This window comes from Brachyistius frenatus, unplaced genomic scaffold (genome assembly GCF_029030835.1).
Source record: "Brachyistius frenatus isolate BFR_SWC_R1_liver_20210118 unplaced genomic scaffold, ASM2903083v1 Contig_8, whole genome shotgun sequence".
NCBI classification, from domain to species: domain Eukaryota; kingdom Metazoa; phylum Chordata; class Actinopteri; family Embiotocidae; genus Brachyistius; species Brachyistius frenatus.
Window position 1 is genome coordinate 3574836 of NW_027210607.1, and position 18965 is coordinate 3593800.

Consider the following 18965-nt stretch of genomic DNA (forward strand, 5'->3'; position numbering starts at 1 on the left):
TACGTCAGTATTCACAGCCTTTGCCATTACACTCAAAATTGAGCTCAGGTGCATCCTGTTTCCACTGATCATCCTTGAGATGTTTCTACATCTTGATTGGAGTCCACCTGGTAAATTCAGTTGATTGGACATGATTTGGAAAGACACACACCGTCTATATAAGGTCCCACAGTTGACAGTGCATGTTGGAGCACAAACCAAGCCATGAAGTCCAAAAAATTGTCCGTAGACCTCCGAGACAGGATTGTATCGAGGCACAGATCTGGGGAAGGGTACAGAAAAATGTCTGCAGCATTGAAGGTCCCAATGAGCACAGTGGCCTCCATCATCTGTAAATGGAAGAAGTTTGGAACCACCAGGACTCTTCCTAGAGTCGGCCACCCGGCCAAACTGAGCGATCGGGGGAGAAGGGCCTTAGTCAGGGAGGTGACCAAGAACCCGATGGTCACTCTGACAGAGCTCCAGCGTTGCTCTGTGAAGAGAGGAGAACCTTCCAGAAGGACAACCATCTCTGCAGCACTCCACCAAGCAGGCCTGTATGGTAGAGTGGCCAGACGGAAGACACTCCTCAGTAAAAGGCACATGACAGCCCGCCTGGAGTTTACCAAAAGGCACCTGAAGGACTCTCAGACCATGAGAAACTAAATTCTCTGGTCTGATGAAACAAAGATTGAACTCTTTGGCCTGAATGCCAAGCGTCATGTTTGGAGGAAACCAGGCACCGCTCATCACCTGGCCAATACCATCTCTACGGTGAAGCATGGTGGTGGCAGCATCATGCTGTGGGGATGTTTTTCAGCGGCAGGAACTGGGAGACTAGTTAGGATGGAGGGAAAGATGAATGCAGCGATGTACAGAGACATTCTTGATGAGAACCTTCTCCAGAGAGCTCTGGACCTCAGACTGGGGCGAAGGTTCATCTTCCAACAGGACAACGACCCGAAGCACACAGCCAAGATAACAAAGGAGTGTCTTCAGGACAACTCTGTGAATGTCTTTGAGAGGCCCAGCCAGAGCCCAGACTTGAACAAGATTGAACATCTCTGGGAGATGTGAAAATGGCTGTGCACCGACGCTCCCCATCCAACCTGATGGAGCTTGAGAGGTCTTGCAAAGAAGAACGGGAGAAACTGCCCAAGAATAGGTGCCAAGCTTATAGCATCATACTCAAAAAGACTTGAGGCTGTAATTTCTGCCAAAGGTGCTTCAACAAAGTATTGAGCAAAGGCTGTGAATACTTATGTACGTGTGATTTTTTTTTTTTTTTTTTTTTTTTTTTTTCGTTTTTGATTTTTAATAGATTTGCAAAAATTTCAAAAAAATGTATTTCACGTTGTCATTATGGGATATTGTGTGTAGAATGTTGAGGGGAAAAAATGAATTTAATCCATTTTGGAATAAGGCTGTAACATAACAAAATGTGTAAAATGTGAAGCGCTGTGAATACTTTCCAGATGCACTGTATATTTCTTTTTTGGGCATCAGTCCCTCCAACCAGCTGCTTTGTATTACCACATTTTACTTTTACTGGTCATTTGCTCCTAGAGTGCTAATTTGTTTAGGTTCGGGATAACTAAGCACAATTAGTCAGAAATCACCCAAATGTTAGTCCCTAGTGTTTTTATTAGTGTTGTGCTTCTCACTGCTAATTCATTTGCTTTTCCTTGGCTGTGTGTGTCGCGGCCCCCAGCAGTCGGGTCCTGAACAGAGTGACTGGGAGGGCCATGTGACATCTTTGGTGACTGTTTCTGATGGGGCGCTAATGATCGACTGGCACGCAAGCGGGTCGTTAGCCAGCCGGACGAATTAGCAGGTTGCATGCAAAGGACTTGGGATCAGGCCACACCACAAAGTAGTTGAGTCATTTTCATTCTTCCTCTCCCTGCCCTCGGAGGGAAGTGCAATCGCAGATAATCTCATTAGTAAAACATAACTTTTGTAAAGGAGCTTTGGAGTAACCCTTGACTGTCAGTTCTCTTTCACAGCCCCGTTACATGTGACTTTACTTAGATCTAAACAATATGTAATGTGTTATTATATCATCGTCATGTGATGTTCTGTACTCTCTACACCATGTGATGTTTTATCTTCCTGTTTGCCACCCAATCAGCTCGTTCTGGTCTTTGAGTATTTAGCTCCCATGTTTCACCTCTGACCCGACCCTGCCATGACGGATGGGAGGTGTACGACCCTGGAAGTGGTCAACCTACGATCCTCGGATTTGTGGGGTAAAAGCACAAACATATTTGTATTGTCACCTGTGTGCTTTGACCTTCAAGACATTTCCACTCAGTCGTCACAATAGTTTGACAGGAACAAGTTCTGACAGAACCAACATCACACTGCTGAAGATAGAACTAATAGATCCAGATAATAGATCTAATCATATAAAACAGATCACATTTTACTAGCATCCCAAATTCATCTCTGCAAATTTAGGAGATTTTAATTCCTGGGAACAATTGAGGACACATTCAGCTTTAATTGTGTTTGACATTCGCAAGTGAGGAATGTTTTAGCCTGGTTGGTCTGGACATCGGCTTTGAGCCAACAATGGAAAAATCCTCTTAATAGAGTTAAAGCTATGATTGTTAAAACTCTGGGATTTTGTTAAATGAGGCTGTCTTTTGACAATTTGATGGAGAGAAGAACAGACACTAACAGCAGAGGGCACTGCTCACCATTTCCTGACTGATATCTCTGTGAATCTTTGTGTGACATCTGTAAGAATTAGACTGAACATTTAGTTGTTTTTTAATTTTTTTTTTGTTCTTGTTTGATATTTAAATAGTAATTATGACATGTAACAGTCTAAATAATAGTATTTCAAAGTAGTGCTTCAATTCATCTGATTTAAATAAAGACCTGCAGCACAGGTCACAACCATAACTGAACTGATGAAGGTTTGTTCAACGTCACTGGGCACCACTAGGTTACACATTTATTGAAAAAAACCAATACATTATAGCTCTAATTACCTTTTGGACACAAGTCAGTCACCTTCTTAAAGCCACTGAATCCTTCAAATTTGGTTATTTATCTGCAACAGTAATAATTCATTAAAAAAGGAACACTTCAAGTTTAAGTTTGGAAAAAGCTGTTTTATTTATTAAGACTTTAGCACTAAAAATTCAGCTAATTCTCGTTTCATCAGAGCTGATTAGGTGAAGCTTGATCCAAGAGTGTTATTTTTCACTTTTCATAAACTACACTACAAATGAAAACCATCTAAATCAGGGGTGTCAAACTCATTTTAGTTAAGGGGCCACATACTGCCCACTTTGATCTCAAGTGGGCCAGACCAGTAAAATCATAGCATAATAACGCATACATAACGAAATCATTGGTGAAGGTTTTTGGATGATAAACCCTATTTTAAGGTCTACAATAAACTGGAAACATAAAGACCAAAAACTCAGACATCAGTCCACTGTTTATCTGCCCGGGCTCTCCTCTGCAGATTCCCTCGCTTTGTGACGCGTTTGACGTCAAACGCGTCACAAAGCGAGCAGCAAGCGCTGCTGCCTCCGGAGCAGACGTCGCATTTACGCTGTTTTTGAAGCAATTACTGGATCGATTAAAAAAAAACGTACACAAATTTTGTACTCATAAACCTCCATATTCTCATAGAAATGCAATTTATGTCTTTCTGTAATTTTCACACTTAGCAAAGTCATCCAGCGGGCCGAGCTGGACCCCCTGGCGGGCCGGATTTGGTCCGCGGGCCGTATGTTTGACACCCCTGATCTAAATAATGAAAATGTTGATATCAACTTTAAACAGGCATTCTGACAGAACAGTCTTCACCTTACAGCTAAAGATTGTACTGTTTGTAAACAGCCTAAAATACTGCTGCATACCTGCACTCTACTCTTCACCACATTATTTTTTGTCAATCAAATCTGTATTTCTATTTGGTGTTAATATTGTTCGAAAAAAATTCCACTAAGTAAAACTTCAATGAGTACCCTGAATGAGAGGTGGGATTTAACAAAACCACAACTGTCATCAGGTTGTGATTCAAATACTGCAAACCCCTAACCGGCCCACAGAAAAGAAAGAAAAGAAGAAGAAACTTAAATGAGTCATTTGAAATAACCTAAACTGATTCAACTTGTAAAACAACAAACAGACAAGTTATGATCAGGCCCTGAATAGAGCGTTAATTTGGTGTTAATCTACAAGAGGAAGGCACAAATGCACAAAGTCAACTTCAATGCTGAACTCACATTGAGAATTAGTGTCGTGAACAGGATGGATAGTTTCCCAAAATGTTTTCTTCCTTTTTTCATGGTTATCTTATTGATCTCATTTAGGTGTTTTTTTTACCACCTCAGTGTGCAACACTTTGTCTCTGTGTATCCTCACTGCTTCTGTTTGTCATCACTGAAACACTCCTACCATCAGTGGGAGTTTTTTTCCACTTCTGTCTATCCCTGTATGTTATCTGATTATCTATCAATAAGTCATCGATGTGACAAATGGAAAACTCCAACACTGGACAGCAGAGCAGCTCCCAAAGGCCACGAACACTCAGTTCTATGAGAGGTCCCAAACCTCATGTTCTTCAAACCCGCTGACAACCAAAAAATAATCTTTGCCTCTGGGAGACTTCATGGCTGGTATTCATCCCTTTCACAAGAAGAAGCCCCTGTGACCTGTGATCCTTAGGAAAGGTTGGTGTGTGAGATTAATGAGTTTGTTGTGCAGCCGTGTGTTAGAAGTAAAGTCATGAGTAAAGGAGGCCGGGGGTAAACATTCATAAATAAAATCATACATACTGTTTAAGTCACCTTGCCAACAAAGGGCTCACTCCATTCACTGTTTTTCTTCTGTCAGATCTGAGAAGAATTAGGAAAAGATTTAAAGATATATTTTATAACCAAATATTTGACATTTAGCTTTGAGTAATTGAGTCATCCTCTGAGATATCCTCATCCAGACACTGACTCCTATTGTGTTGTTTGACGCTAAAACTCCTGGTAGTCATTTAATGTTGATCCTGGGACTCTGTCCAAGACTTTTTTTAATGTTGAGGGAGGTTATGAGGAGAGCCAGTCCTCACAGATGATTGACAGTCCAGTGAAAGAGGCTGAAGTATAAGCTGTTATATTGCTTTACTCCCCACGGTGTCAAATGGAAATGAGATGGATTTCACAGATGCGGCTCGATGTGTTGCAGGTGGAAGCACAATGCAGCTCTTGAGAGCAGGACAGAGGTCGCTGCACTGTGAGAGTGTCATCAGCTCCTCTTTTATTTAAAAATATTTCTCAAAAATTGGAAGTTGGAAGTTCTCTCCCTGCATGCAGTGTATTGTTCCACTTTACTGAACCCGGCCATAATTCAACTGTGCAAACCTGAAGTGTAAAAGCTCCTCCAAACAAAGCGTAAAATGAACGGCCGCCAGCTGCTGCTTCTTTTTAAGGGTTGTAGGAAAAGGAACCTGTGCGGAAATTTCCTACAGATGTGATCGCATGACTGGCTGGTGACAACTTATAAAAAGAGACTCTGGGGCACCCGTTGAGCCCCTGGGGAGGGGAGGGGAGGGGAGGGGAGAGGGGGGGGTCAGGCTTGCGCGGGGATAAGGAGAAACAGAGTGGGGTCTTACCTTAAAAGGCAGAATCCAGCAGGCTGTGGGCCATACCAGCAGGATCGTTCCTCTGACCTGAACCTGAGCGCCCGGTGTTTTCATGCACTTCACTTTCTATAACTGTGTAATTCCACTCTCATTATACGCTAAATACACTCGATGACATAAATGATGAAGACCAGAATCAGTTCCAAAAGACTCTTTAATGTACCTTCACAGAGTAGAAAGTCTTGGACAGTTCAGCACTGACTCATCCCTCTTGTGGAAAGAAGACATTCAGGAATTCAGCATGATATCAGGAGACAATGAACAGGAGGGGAACTTTCTAGAACCACAGTAACTTTCTGGCAATGTGGTAGATTTGCTTTTTAAGGGTTGTAAGCTTTACAATGGTCTACTGAGAGTTAAAACAACCCATGAATCAACAGAGTCAGTTCTCTGGTCATTGTCAGTGCAGCTTTAGAGCAAGACTTCAACATTTTAGAAAACACACTTAATATCTTCACCAAGGGGGTTATGATGTTATGTGTTTGTCAGTAGGTTTACAGAAAAACTACAGTACCATCCCATTTTTATTCAACTTGGGGGAAGGTGTAGCATGGACCAAGTATACGAATCATGGGCAGATCCACAAATTACTTTTCCCTTTCAATTACATTGTGAGATAGGGCATAGATGGCTGTAAAGTTCAATAGCGACAAAAGAAAGGCAACTCTACAAACACAGAGTCACTGTCACAATCCACATTTACAGGTACCAGTGATCCTCTAGTGAACACGTGCTCACTCAAGTGTAAGACTGCGAGCAGTCGTTATGAAGCGTTCGGAGACGGTAGTTTCATTGGGGAGAACCAGAACTGGTACAATTGTAACATCGCTATAACTGTAAGTGTGTCCAGTGGTCGCAGTTGTAGAGTTGTATGTCATAGCAGAGGTGACTATTGGTCTTGGCGGGGGTCTGCGCTCAATGCCCTTCTAGTTTCTCTTTATTTTTAAGAGTTTGATGAGAAGATTGATACATACGGAAAAACATGAAGCCACAGCCTGTTGGCTTAGATTAGCATAACCTCTGGAAACAAAGGGAAACTATTAGCCCAAGCTCTGTATGAAGTTTAAAAATCTACTTTCCTGAGTCCTGTCATTACAGGTGTGGTAACTGTGCTGGTAGAGACAGCAGAAACTGTACCTGGACTAAATGATGAACTATTCCTTTAACGTCACGTAAATATTCAAAGACCTCCCTGGACTTGTGATTACTTTGTGAGAAGTGTAGTCTGGTGACATCATGCTACAGAACAGACATTTCAATCTTATTAACACCCTCTAAACTATTCTGAGCTGTGCCATGTGTCCCCCAGTAAACACCACTCCCAGGACAACTCAGTGACCTGCACGGCCTCATTATTGAATCCCTGAAGGTGACTGAGTACAGCCATCTCATTAGGCTGAAAGAGATGCTGTTGACCTGCCAGAGCAAAAGATGGTAAGTGATGTCACCCATATCTATAAGGGTAGTGACCTCTAAAGCCATTCCCCTCCTACACCCGCTCCCTCTGCGTGGCATTGAAGGAATTCCCAGAGGGCCGTCTGGAGGAAATGCATCAAAGAGCAGAAATATAAATACCTCCCTTGGGTGACTGTAGATTGCTGTCCAAAGGAGAACACCCAAATGTGCAGTTGCTGCCCTGAGTTGGGGGTATGCCATTTAAAAAGAAACCAAATCTAGGCACTGGTGATCTTAGAAAGTCTCACATGATCTCTGCCTTTGGTTTCATTTCCTCGTGCTGCCATAGAAGGAGAGCTCAGATACTGAGATCATACAGTACATTACTGTTTGTGCAGTCTTTCAGGCTGGATAAATATGAAACAAATATGAATAATTCACGGATTGTTTTGAGCGTGGGGGTTGTTGTAAATTAAGCAGATTACAATGGAAAGCACAGACTTTGTGCTGAGTCCGATGCCTCAGCGCACCCTCACAGTATTTTTCATTACGCTGACAAGAAGACAGTTAATTTTAGTGACTGTAGGCTGAAACTCGTACAGCAATGTGTAATAATAGTGACTAACTGGAAGAATGAACTGTTCTGTAGCAACTAATTGGCTTTTAATTGCAGGACACAAAGGGACCACCGTGTCAGAGTTATTGCATACGCACACAGATTATTATCACATTTACAAATTTCATCTCTTTTTGTACATATTGCTCTCCTTAGCCTGCAGCAGTTAATTTTTTTTCAAAAACATTTTGATTTATCAAATACATGTTTTTATTGGACTATTTTGACACAAAATATTTCCAGAAGCTTTGTTCAGTTAGCACAATAAATATTGTGTCAGACAACATTTTAAGTAAGATGCTACACAGTTACTGCTGTGGCCTGAATACATAATGATATTAAATCCTAAAACATATTGTTAGAGAGCCACACAAAGTCTACATGGGTCAAAAATGTTTGACCTGATTCAAAACAGACCTGATGTGGAAAGCCTTCCTTAACCTGACATGCATGTATTAATTTGCACTATGGACCACACCCAACCTGAACAGACCCAAACAGCAACATTGATGTAATATCAATTAATCGAATCAATCAACAGGCCTCCTCAGTGGAAACGAACAACATGATTAATCGATAATCCTCCAAGGGCAAATGTAAAGTGATTTGGCCCTATTTTCATACTAAATCCGGGCACATTGGCATTTTCGTGCAGCACATATTTCTAATTATCATGGATCAACGTAAACCCGGCTGCGCCCAGATGTGCAGAACGATGCAACAGGGGTTGAGTCAGTCATGATGCAGCAGTGCGTTTTAATTTTTGTGTCAATTTTAAGGTGAACTTGTGCCTCTGCCAGCTCAGCCCGGGTCTATTTAGGGGCTTCAGTGTGCAGATCGCACATTAACAGACCTATCCAAAATCCCACAGACAGGTTTGGTGCATTTCCTACGTATGTAATCCTACTTACATAAATAGTTAAAACAAGATTTTTTTTTTTGAGTGCAACATTCCTCCTCAGTTAATCATAGAAAAAATGAAGCCGACTCTTGTCATTGAATTGTATGTGAATCAGGCTGTTGGATGCGTGTCATGACGCAGAAGCCGATCTCAGCCATAAATTATAAAAGGCACTCAGGTTAACTAGAAATAAATTGCAATTTAATTACTCAATTACTCAAGTAACAATTCAAAAGCTTTTTCACCTACTCATCTTATTTACTAATAGAACCTTCGTCATTAACGAGCTGTGTCATTAACAAACAAAATGTTAGGGCACTTTACGCATGGCAATTTAATTATTGACTGGAAAATAAATTAGGTAAAGTACAATTAATTCTGATTGAAAATATTTTGTTTATGAAAAAAAGGTTTTTGAAATGAAAGTTATTGATAACATGGATGCTCTGGTGAATTTGAATCCACTTGGGTATTGTACATTTTGACATACAGACACAAGACCAGCTGTTGTAAAAAAGAAAAGCTAACACCCAACAATTAATTTTGACCCAGTCTGATTTGGGCACCTTCCATATGTTTGAATAGTACAGTTAATACAAAGCCAGGTGTTGTATTCATGACCGCTGAGTACAAATAAAAAAAGACATGCAGATAAATGAAGTGTGTGATGCAGCAGCTCTTGTTTTGCTCTACGTAGTATGGCACCCTGATTAACTGGGCCGGGGTTTTGTCACAGAGGCATTCTTGTGCCTCTGAGGTGACACGGCTCTGTTTAACTCTCGTCCTCTTCCTGCCCTCCTTTCAGCTCAGCCCTCACTGAAGATACAAACTCAACTCGCTATGGTTACTGTCAGCCAAACAACAGTCAACAGTGCAGTGAACCTGAGGTATCCACCGCCTGCCAGACCAAACTGCCTGTGAGCTCGCTTGTATCTGCACTGCATCAACCCTGCTCGGGCTCATTTGTTTCACCCCTGAGAATAAGCTCTCTCTGTTCTCCCCTGTTGTTGTCTTTTGAAAGGGAGCTGCGGCTCTGCGCTGCTAAATCAGCAGATCTGCAGAACACTTGAGTCCAAGCTCCATGCTCAACATCCCAAAGTAAATGTTCCCAAAGAACTTCTACTACTGCAGCCCCGATTATCATGGTCATGGCATTCAATGTTGGAACACGTACAGTATGTATCAACAATGGATGATATCTCTCCAGCAAGCAAAAGAAATATTTAACAATAATATTTCTTGGAGAAGCTGTTCTCATACCTCAGATATTTCTTTGAATCCAGACAGTTGACTGGATGGAAAGTACTGTATCTGTGTTTGGGTTCATTTTGTGCAGCAGTACATTTACAGCAGGTGAAGACAAGAGGAGCTTTATCGTGCTGCTCACGTCTCCATCCGGGGCCCATGAGAAGGGAAACATCTTATTAAAGTTTCTCCTCTCATCCGACTGACGCAGGTCAAGAGCGGCTACGAGGGGCTCCTTCACCAACACCTCTATGTGAAAGACACTGTGTGCACTATGCAGCTATGTTGTGGAGGTAGGGTGGAAAATTTTGCTGGGTTTGAGCCGTGCTTTCTTTGGCACTGGTGGCCTCTGGGCCAAAGCTTATTCATCTGTAAACTGACAGCTTCACCTTAGCCCAGGAAACCGAGGAGCTGGATCCCCCCGGATCATGTGCCGTGGAGGAACGCTCATGAAATGTTCTCGAATGATTTACCTGTAATGTTTTGAAGAAATCGCATTTATGTGCCCTTTTTGGCTTTTTTATGATAGACTTGCCCCACAAGATGTGTTAAAATTAATATTTCCTGGTTAGCATAAACCATGACTAAAATGCTTAAAAAGTTGTGTAGAGCTTCTCTTTCTCATGTTATTCATCATCCTAAGAAAATACAGCATTCAAGTCAAACAGGCAGAATTTTTGTCAAGACAGCAAGTGGTTGAGAAATTACTTGGCAGCAGGTAGGGGTGACACTCGTGTCACCTCCCTCTCCCAGCCAGCACCACCAATTTGGCAGTCTGTCAGTAACTGTTCTGAGTAAAGGCAGAGAAACTGAACACAACAAAAATGTGTGTACCAAATCAACATGAATTTTCCAGTGAATTTATATCAAGAGAGATCCAAACAAACTGAAAAACGTCAAGCGAAGCTAAGATGAAATGAGACTTACTAGCAAAACAAGTGGACGATTGTTCTGAGTCCGTGGGTTTCGCACAATGAGCTGCCTGACTGGGCTGCTGTACAGCATCTCTGTGGTGTTAACATGGAATATCTGAACCATCATGGAGTCAAGGTTTCTTCAGGTCAAACTTCCACCTTGGCCTTGTAATGAGAAACAGTCCAGCAGGACTATTTCTATGTTCCATCTCTGGTATTTTCTCGTCTGCCCTCGGGGTCCCGGAGAACACTAAAGCCAGAGACTCCAGGTTGTGCAATTCAAATACAGATGCAACGATTTGTTATCTGGGCTCTGAAATAATAGAAACAGCAATCCCACATAAGACAAACCTCTACAACTTTGAAAGCAGTGTACAATTGGTCGCACAAACAAAAGAAACTTCCTTCATCCCGTATTTCATAGAGTTCTGAAAGAGTGCAGTATCGGTGTATGTGGAGTATTTGTATTGGATTTAATAAAACACTGGTATTTCCTGGTATTTTGTGTCAGAGAGTTTTTGGCATCTCTGCAGAAATACTTCTAACATGTTTCACAACATGCTCCACTGCTGTGGTCGCAAGTTCTTTTGTAAACCAAAGGGAGTTTGCTTGGGGTCCACGCCCACCAAAATGAAGGCTGCCATCAAGTCTGTGATGTACCGTTGCAGGTATAAGCATAGTAATTACAGCGAAGGTTTTCATTACTCATGTTTGAAGGTTGTACACTTCAACCCAGCAAAATGCAAACTGCTCAGCACTAATGCTGGGATTTTCCCATGGCTGGGGTATCTGCCATGACACGGGGAAATGTTCACGTCTCCTCTTACATAAGTGATTGTTTAGGGACATTCTGAGGCCTTGGAGAAGTTCGCCGCATCGGCCCGCTCAATGACAGAAGTGGAATAAGACCCTGATAATTATTTCCATATGAAATTAGCTGGTTAACCCGAGCCCGGTCGAGATGCTCTTATTTTCTCTAAACAACAGTGACACGTGAGGAGTATGCACAGGGTCGTGTTCTGACTTATCCTTTATGTCTACACTGAAGGGCCTGTAGGGGACAGAGGATCATGCTGCGGAGGCCACTACTTAGGGGTGGCTGAGTTCAAGCTGCTGCATGTAATCACCGCTGTCCTGCTCCTTCAGGTCGTTGCTTCAACACTGTAAGGTCAACATATGTTTATTGCAGCTACACAGAAGGACAGGACTCATTTATCGTTCATCGCTGAACAAAGTTTGCCTGCGGGTTGCGAGCTTGTGTTTTACAGCCTCATCTCGCTGTACATTCTGGCTGATGGATAGTGTGGCACCAGACCGGGGCCCTTCCTCCTCACTCCAAACAGCTGATTTATGTCTGGTCCTGGACATTTGTGCTCTGTGGCTGGAATGTGAGGAATTTCAAAGACCCCTCCTCTGCCTGTCCCGTCCACACGCAGAACAAATGGAGCAGGCGCCTGGTTGGGCAGATGAAGGCCCACCAGTGCTCCCACTACAGGGCAGGGAGGCAGAATGTAAGGAATGTCAGAGGCGAGAAAATACATCCATGCTGTCTTTCCTCCTGCTGATCTGTAGCTCTGCTTTGGTATATTTCTGGTTCTGGAGTGTAAATCTGACTTTCAGCCTTTTTGGGAATCAGCTCTCAGTCTTGGTGCACAGTATGTGCATATTCCCTGCAAAAAATTATAGCCAGAATAGGAAACAAATGAATTTATTTGTGTTACATTTTCAAAAACACAAATATGCATAGTGTTCTGCTCTTTGAAAGTTATGTGGCAAATGAATTATGTGAAAATAGTGCTTTGTTAAACACACTTAAAGTCACAAAATGCAAAATGTTCATAGAGACACTGAGACTGTGTAAAAAAAAAAAAAGCAAAGGACCTCAGAGTTATGTGGTTTACACCGTGAAAGTCAACACAAAAACACCAAACTATCATGTAGCAATTTAAAATCAAAGGCACGATGGCTGTGTTTTAGCTGTAACTTAAAAGCACATGCATCTTAAACATGCTGCTGGTATGGCAAAGAAAACATAGGAAGAACCAACACTCCATAGAAGCTAGAATAGTTATATGTTTTGACAATAAAAACATAAGCAGCTTTGTCTATTGTAGCTGATTTTCATCTCAATGATATAACCAGACACCATTTTGATTGCTTTATGAGTCTTTCTCTCCTCATGGCTGTATTTGAATAATTCCCTTTCTCCTCCCGGGGCCTCGGCACAGCTCAAGGCCTGCTCTTCGCTGCGGGTTTATCCATTATGTTGAGCACATCATCCAGGATGGATGGGCCCAGATCGAGTTCGAGGGAGAGGAGCGACCCCGTGATCTGGGCGAGGGAATCCTGCGACCTGCTCTTCTCTTTGGAAAACTCAAACTCAAAATCACAGATGCGGCCCTCTTCCACCCCACTGTCTCTGTCCACCCACTCTCCATTGCACTTGGAGATCTCCTGCTTAAAGCCAAGACTAATGTCATTGTTAAAGTGTACAAAACCATTGCAGTTCCCGTTGCCATTGAGACTCCGGTTGCCGTTGCAGATCTTGTTCTGGAAGTCCCCTTTACCGCAAAAGCTGTCGAAGCTGTCGCTGCTGGCGTTGCTGTTCAGGCTTCCGTTAGCTTTATAGATGCTGTTGCTGTGACTGTTGATGTAGTAGGATGACGGCTTGTCAAATCTGCCCTCGCTCTTGTTTATTTTGTTAGCTTTGGCAACTGCCTTGGAGGTGGGCTTATCTGTGTTTTCCAGCAGATCCAAGAGGACGTCAGGTTTAGACTGGATTTCTGGGGAGGGACACGATGGCTCGCTGTTGAAGACGTCCATGGAGCGCAACAGGGCATCCATCTGCAGGATCTCCACCTTGTCCACGCCGTCAGGCTTCATGGTAGCTGTAGGCCCCATGATGTCGTCCAGTGGCTCTGGTGGCATGGAGAACACGTTAGAGGAAATCAGTGGAAGCGTGAGGGCCTGGCAGCCACCAATCGTTGGGAGGGAGATGGCGTTCTTGAGCACTGGAGAGGGCGTCTCAGCAAAGGAAGCATCACCTGTGCTGTTCGCCCGCAGAAACTCACTCTGGATGCCATACTGAGGATGGACGTCTACCTTCCCTGGTAGAAGCTCATACTTCCCCTGCAGGAAGGACATGTCCCCAAAGGCGTCTCTCTCCCCGCCCCTGCCAATGTGGATGGTGTGGCGAAAGTCCCCCAGCGGTGGACTGATCATGTCAGGTGACAAAATATCTCTCAGGCGACATTTCTTTCCCTTCTTACTATTGATGGGTTTCAGGTATATGGGTGCTTTGGCTGGCATGGCTTCTTCTGCAGAGGAAGCGTCAGATATGCAGGACAGAACAGTCTAAAATGCTCTATAAGTTCTGGATGTTACAGTTTCCCAGGGAAGAAGCTCCAGTTACATTCTCAGAAACACGCCGCTCATACAGGACTCCAGAAATAATTGTGGCATCGATCAGGAAATAGGTTTTCCAAGCAGGGCTGATGACGTCCAGCGATGTAGAAAGGTCAAATGGGCACTTTCCTGAAATCAGAGAGAAATGCAGAATATATCAGCATTTTTATAAAACATGAACTCAGTGCTGACTAATTTCCTCGGGGATGCTTTAATGAGAACTGCCCATGATACAAAACTCCTGTCCTGCCTGCCTGAAAGAGAAATCTGGCCACCAAGACAAGTCCCAGAAATAAACTATGGATTCTGCATGAAAAAAAAAACATCCTCATCCTCATCTTGCATCTGGCCAGCATGGAAGCCAGAGCAGAAGAGGATGAGGCCTGGATCTGAGGCGTTTTGCTGCTCTAGTCACATTTCCACACGAGCCTCCTTTGGCCTGCACAAGTCTGGATGGGCTAATGTGGAACAGCTGGACCGCAGATTGGGAGGGGGAAAGCAAAGGGGGACTTTAGGAGGATAAGAGCCGGCCAGCCCGTTTTAGGAAGGAGCTACTGCACAGACACGCAAAGAGATAGAAAGAGATGGACCGACGGGGAGAAGGAGGGGAGGGGAAGGGCGGGTTAAGGAGTTTAGGGGGGGGATTGTGTGAGAGAGATAGAGTGAGGGATTACAGAGCAAGTGGATTTTAAGAAAGAAGGTGGTGCAGATTGTAAATTGATTTGGCTTTGATGAGCAGCGGGTCAGCTCTGGCTTTAATAAGCGCCCAGATACCGGCAAGGTTTCACCATACATCACGATGGGTAACATTTTTAAAGGGGTTTTGGATTCGATAAAAGGGTACCTGATTGCATGCTGCCTTCATAGAGCTTTTCCATTACAAACCCGAGCGGGAATGGCACCGCGTTGGCAGCCAAATTAGTGTAGGATGAACTCAGTAAAAAAAGAGAGAGAGAATCGGTTTGACCGTTTGAAATGACATAGCAACCAAGGAGAAAGGGAGAAATAGTCCGTGGAGAAAGGGAGTTGATGGTGTGTGTGTGTGTGTGTGTGTGTGTGTGTGTGTGTGTGTGTGTGTGTGTGTGTGTGTGTGTGATGGGGGTGGGAGAGTGCACCAGTGAAAAGAGAGCTTGCCCATTTATAGACATATTTACTTATGAGAGGTCTGTCAGCAGTGACCGTCTAACAGAGAGCACTGCTGCACAGAAAGTGCCTGGGCGGTCAAGTCCACCCAAAACCACACCGAAAAGGTTTCACAGAAAAAACATTCACATTCCTGCTGCAGCCGATCCTCACAGACACACGGCATCAGACTTATCAGAGACACTTTAAGTAGGCTGTGTTTATGCAGCAGGCACATTAGCGTGGAGCCACAGAGACAGGCACTCGCTGCATGTTTGAATACAAACAGGCGACTGAAAATGTTCCACTTCAAGTTTTTGTGTCTCCAACCTGTTCGAAAAAATTTCCAACGATATCTGCCGAACAACGTCTTTAAAGTGTGTCTAGGATGTGGAGCACACACCCTGAAATCTTCTCACTTTAGGGGATGCCATTACAACACAAATAAACCTGTCACCCAGCAGGCTCTATAGAGCTATATATACTGATGACAAACACTGAGGAAAGCAGAACATGTAGGAGTGTGTTGAATGGCAACGCCGCTCCACAAGGGTCCTTGTCTATTTGAGTGCTGGTGCGAGAGTGAGTGTTTGTGCGAGGTGCCTGAGATAGCAGTTTTGAATGCTGGCCATGTTTGCAAAGGAGAGCGTGTTTGTTTGCTAATAGCAAATAGGAGAGGGGGAGTGGGGGGAGTGTACTGCAGTGTTTGATGAAGGGAAGGAGGGGGGTATGGCAAAACTTGTTTAGCCCAAGCTTTTTCTTGTATTTTTTTTTGCATTTCTCTTCCTCGCACTTGTTTTTTTTTTTTTAGCATCTCTCCCTTTCTCCCTTTCTCGCCTGCAATGTTCAGAGTCTTTTCTGACCTTGAATGCTGATGCTCACTGCAGTGGGAAATTGGGCTTGGATAGGAAGTAAAGCAAATGCATCACCAAGCCAAAAGCTGCTTCCTGTGAAGCAGCATCTCCATATCTGCCTCAACTTTTGCTCTGTTTGTTTCCAAGAATAGAAGGTCACTGCTGCACAGCTGACTGAAACATTTTCTCTCTGACATACTTATTGATTATTGGTCTGTTTCGAGGAAATTAGAACAACTACTTGGTCTGAGTGGGCCCTCTGCTCTCCAGTGGCATGAAAAACACACCCAGCCCATGTATTATGATGGAAGATAATCTTGGATGGAATCGATAGTATGGACAGAAATCTTCTGGCAGCAGAGTTATCCAACTTCTGCAACTCTCACAGGGAGACATCTGCTGTGCATCCTACCCAAGGTCAACACTTGTGGCCCGTGAGAAGTCAGCTGGTACAGTGAAAGCGATGACAGTCTGACCTTCACGTCGCCGTCCTGCTGGTGGCTCAGTTTGGCTCATATGGCAAACATGAATGGAATTCCAGAGGACACCAGCAAAGTATGAGGCAAACAATATCCTCATGTCAGTCTTTCATGTCTCAGCTGCCTGTGCATGCCTTGTATGAGGGTTAATTTGATTAGAGATTGAGTAAATTAGCATTAATTTGAGTTGAGAATGTCTAGAATCACAGCAATGTTGGTTAAGCTTATGTTGGCCCAGGAGGAAATTAATTAATTACGCTTATGGCCAGCTGACCCAAAGAATCCATTTATGTCTCTGCAGGCTGTTAATGGTTGAGCAAATGTATAAAAGTAAAACTCAAGGCTAGGGCCAGATTTGTACCCTTTTTTTTGGAAGCGGCGGCGCGGCACGCATTGAGAGGTCTGAGCCGGGTGGCCGCCAGCCCAGAATGTGATCCTGGGTTTCATTTACACCTCTGGTGAAGTGGTGATTTGATGGCACCTTCCTTTCGAAACTGCCTGCCCAAGCAGCCATCCACTCACAAAGGGAGCTGCAGGGTAAAAACCACTGTGTCATTGGGTCAGCAACAGCTATCTGTCTGGGCATGAAGTGATCTGGAGCCACTCCAGCCTCTTTAAAAGTGGAGCTTTACCTCATCTGTTCATGCTTGGAGGCTTAGATACGAGGTAGGGGGCAGCAGAAGGAGCGAGGTGATGAAAGTTGAAGTGTGGGGGTAGATAAATATGGCTTTGGTATCTGGTAATTAAACTAATGGCTCGTGATTTGTCTGGGTATTCCTGGACACCTCAAAGTCACGTGTGATATGAGTGGGTCAGTATATTCTAGAGGCAGTGTAACCTTACTGTAGTCTAAATAAATGCTACTGTTTGGTGATGCTTTAGATCAGACAGATCACTGTCAACCCAGGGGAAGCCAGTGGAGCAGCTGTTCAAAACATGACCTGTATATGACTTCCCCTTTCTTTAAAATAGAAACCGTGCATCCCCAAAAATATTCCTCTGGTAATGGAATTGCTGTGCTGACATTTCACATCAGTGCCATTGAAAAATAGCACTGTAGTAGATGTGGTCAGTGTAACACCATCTGGATGTGGGAGACAGACTCCAAGTTCTCCCCCTGTCTCTACAAAGCAACTTTATGGAAGTTTGAAGTCTCCAAATACTTCTCTGACACGTAACTGTGGCCTTGACTTCTGACACACCTCTGAATAGCAGAAAGACCCTCTCTTTGGGGTTGTAATCAAAATCAAAATGCCACAGCGGGTAATGGTACCGAAAAAGGCTAAGCTGTTTGTTGCATAAAACAAACCTCAATTATAGGCAAAGGCCTTACTTTCGAGGGGCCTGGTGGCGGGATGAGGGCGAATAGCAGGGTGGAGTATTTGTTCTGTCTTTCTTTCTCGCTCCCCTTGTGCCACTGGCAAGCATGGCCAGCACTTGCCAGAGTTATCCTTGGCAGAGATGAGCAGGAAAGGAATCAAAGCGCATGAAACATGAAGAGAATGTCAACAGGCGAAAGAAGAAGTCTGATTCTCTAACCATAAAAACCCTCCTCAAAAATCTGTTTCCCTTGAGAGATAAAGGCTAAGCCAGCTCTGCATTTCAGAAGAACATGCCTTCAGCGTGTAGCCGGACTGAAAATGTCTCTTGAAAAGCAAGGGAGCATATCATGTTGCTCTGCTCTTGTGTTACATGTAGGAGAGCCAGACAAACGTTTCCGTACAAGCTTAACTTACCACGCTTTCACGTTTCCCTGTTACCAAGCAAATCTCCCATTCCTGCTCCAGAAAGTCACTAAGACTCTGATGAAAAACCCCGAACACTTACATGACAGCAGGAAATCTCCAGCATCAGGATCCTGTCGGTTAATTCAGACTGCAGTGCCATCAGAGTGTGAAATGAAATATGTTTCCAGCTCTCACTCACCTCAGACAGTCCGATAGGGAGATCTGGATCCTTCCTAGGTACCTCTGGTGTCCTTCTGAACGCTGCAGTCCCAGGTGGATGCCTGTGTGTGTGTGTGTATGTGTGTGTGTGTGTGTGTCTGTGTGGTGTGTGTGCTGCTGTGCTGCTCCTGTGGCTTGTTGACACTGCCCTGCCTCTTGTCTCTGCCTCGGGGCTTCACTTCTGTGGACTGGGATGTCTGCCGGACAGCTGTTTTGGAATTGCTCTCAGGCTCCTATTCCCCTCTGAAGCAAGTCAAGTCTCCTCCTACACCTCCCCTCACTCTCCCCACCCCGCCTCTTTCTCTCTTTGCCTCTTCCTCTCTCCCTGCTCTCTCTCTCTCTCTCTCTCTCTCTCTCTCTCTCTCTCTCTCTATGTCTCTATCTCTCTCTCTCTCTTTCTCTCTCTCTCTCTCTAGCAGCACCTGTGCATGTCTCTCCTCTCTCTTACCA

At 43.9% G+C, this 18965-nt stretch overlaps 1 protein-coding gene across 3 annotated transcripts; it reads right to left on the reverse strand.

Moving 5' to 3' along the window:
- Positions 1–12407: 12407 nt before the first annotated feature.
- On the reverse strand, positions 12408–18764 carry cdc42ep3 (CDC42 effector protein (Rho GTPase binding) 3). Of its 3 annotated transcripts, none has more exons than XM_069689881.1 (2): positions 18496–18764; positions 12408–14243 (listed from the first exon to the last, which is right to left on the reverse strand). In XM_069689881.1, exon 2 carries the CDS (start codon positions 14016–14018, stop codon positions 12939–12941), a length of 1080 nt encoding a protein of 359 aa, XP_069545982.1. In that variant the 5' UTR covers positions 14019–14243; positions 18496–18764; the 3' UTR covers positions 12408–12938. The 3 variants fall into 3 exon arrangements, with proteins under 3 accessions (XP_069545982.1, XP_069545985.1, XP_069545983.1); XM_069689884.1 differs by lacking the exon at positions 18496–18764 and adding an exon at positions 16931–17613; XM_069689882.1 differs by lacking the exon at positions 18496–18764 and adding an exon at positions 14959–16917.
- Between the last annotated feature and the right edge of the window lie 201 nt (positions 18765–18965).

Bases quoted from the DNA above. Each gene is read 5' to 3' on its own strand.
- cdc42ep3 (XM_069689881.1), bottom strand. From the start codon at position 14,018: ATGCCAGCCAAAGCACCCATATACCTGAAACCCATCAATAGTAAGAAG.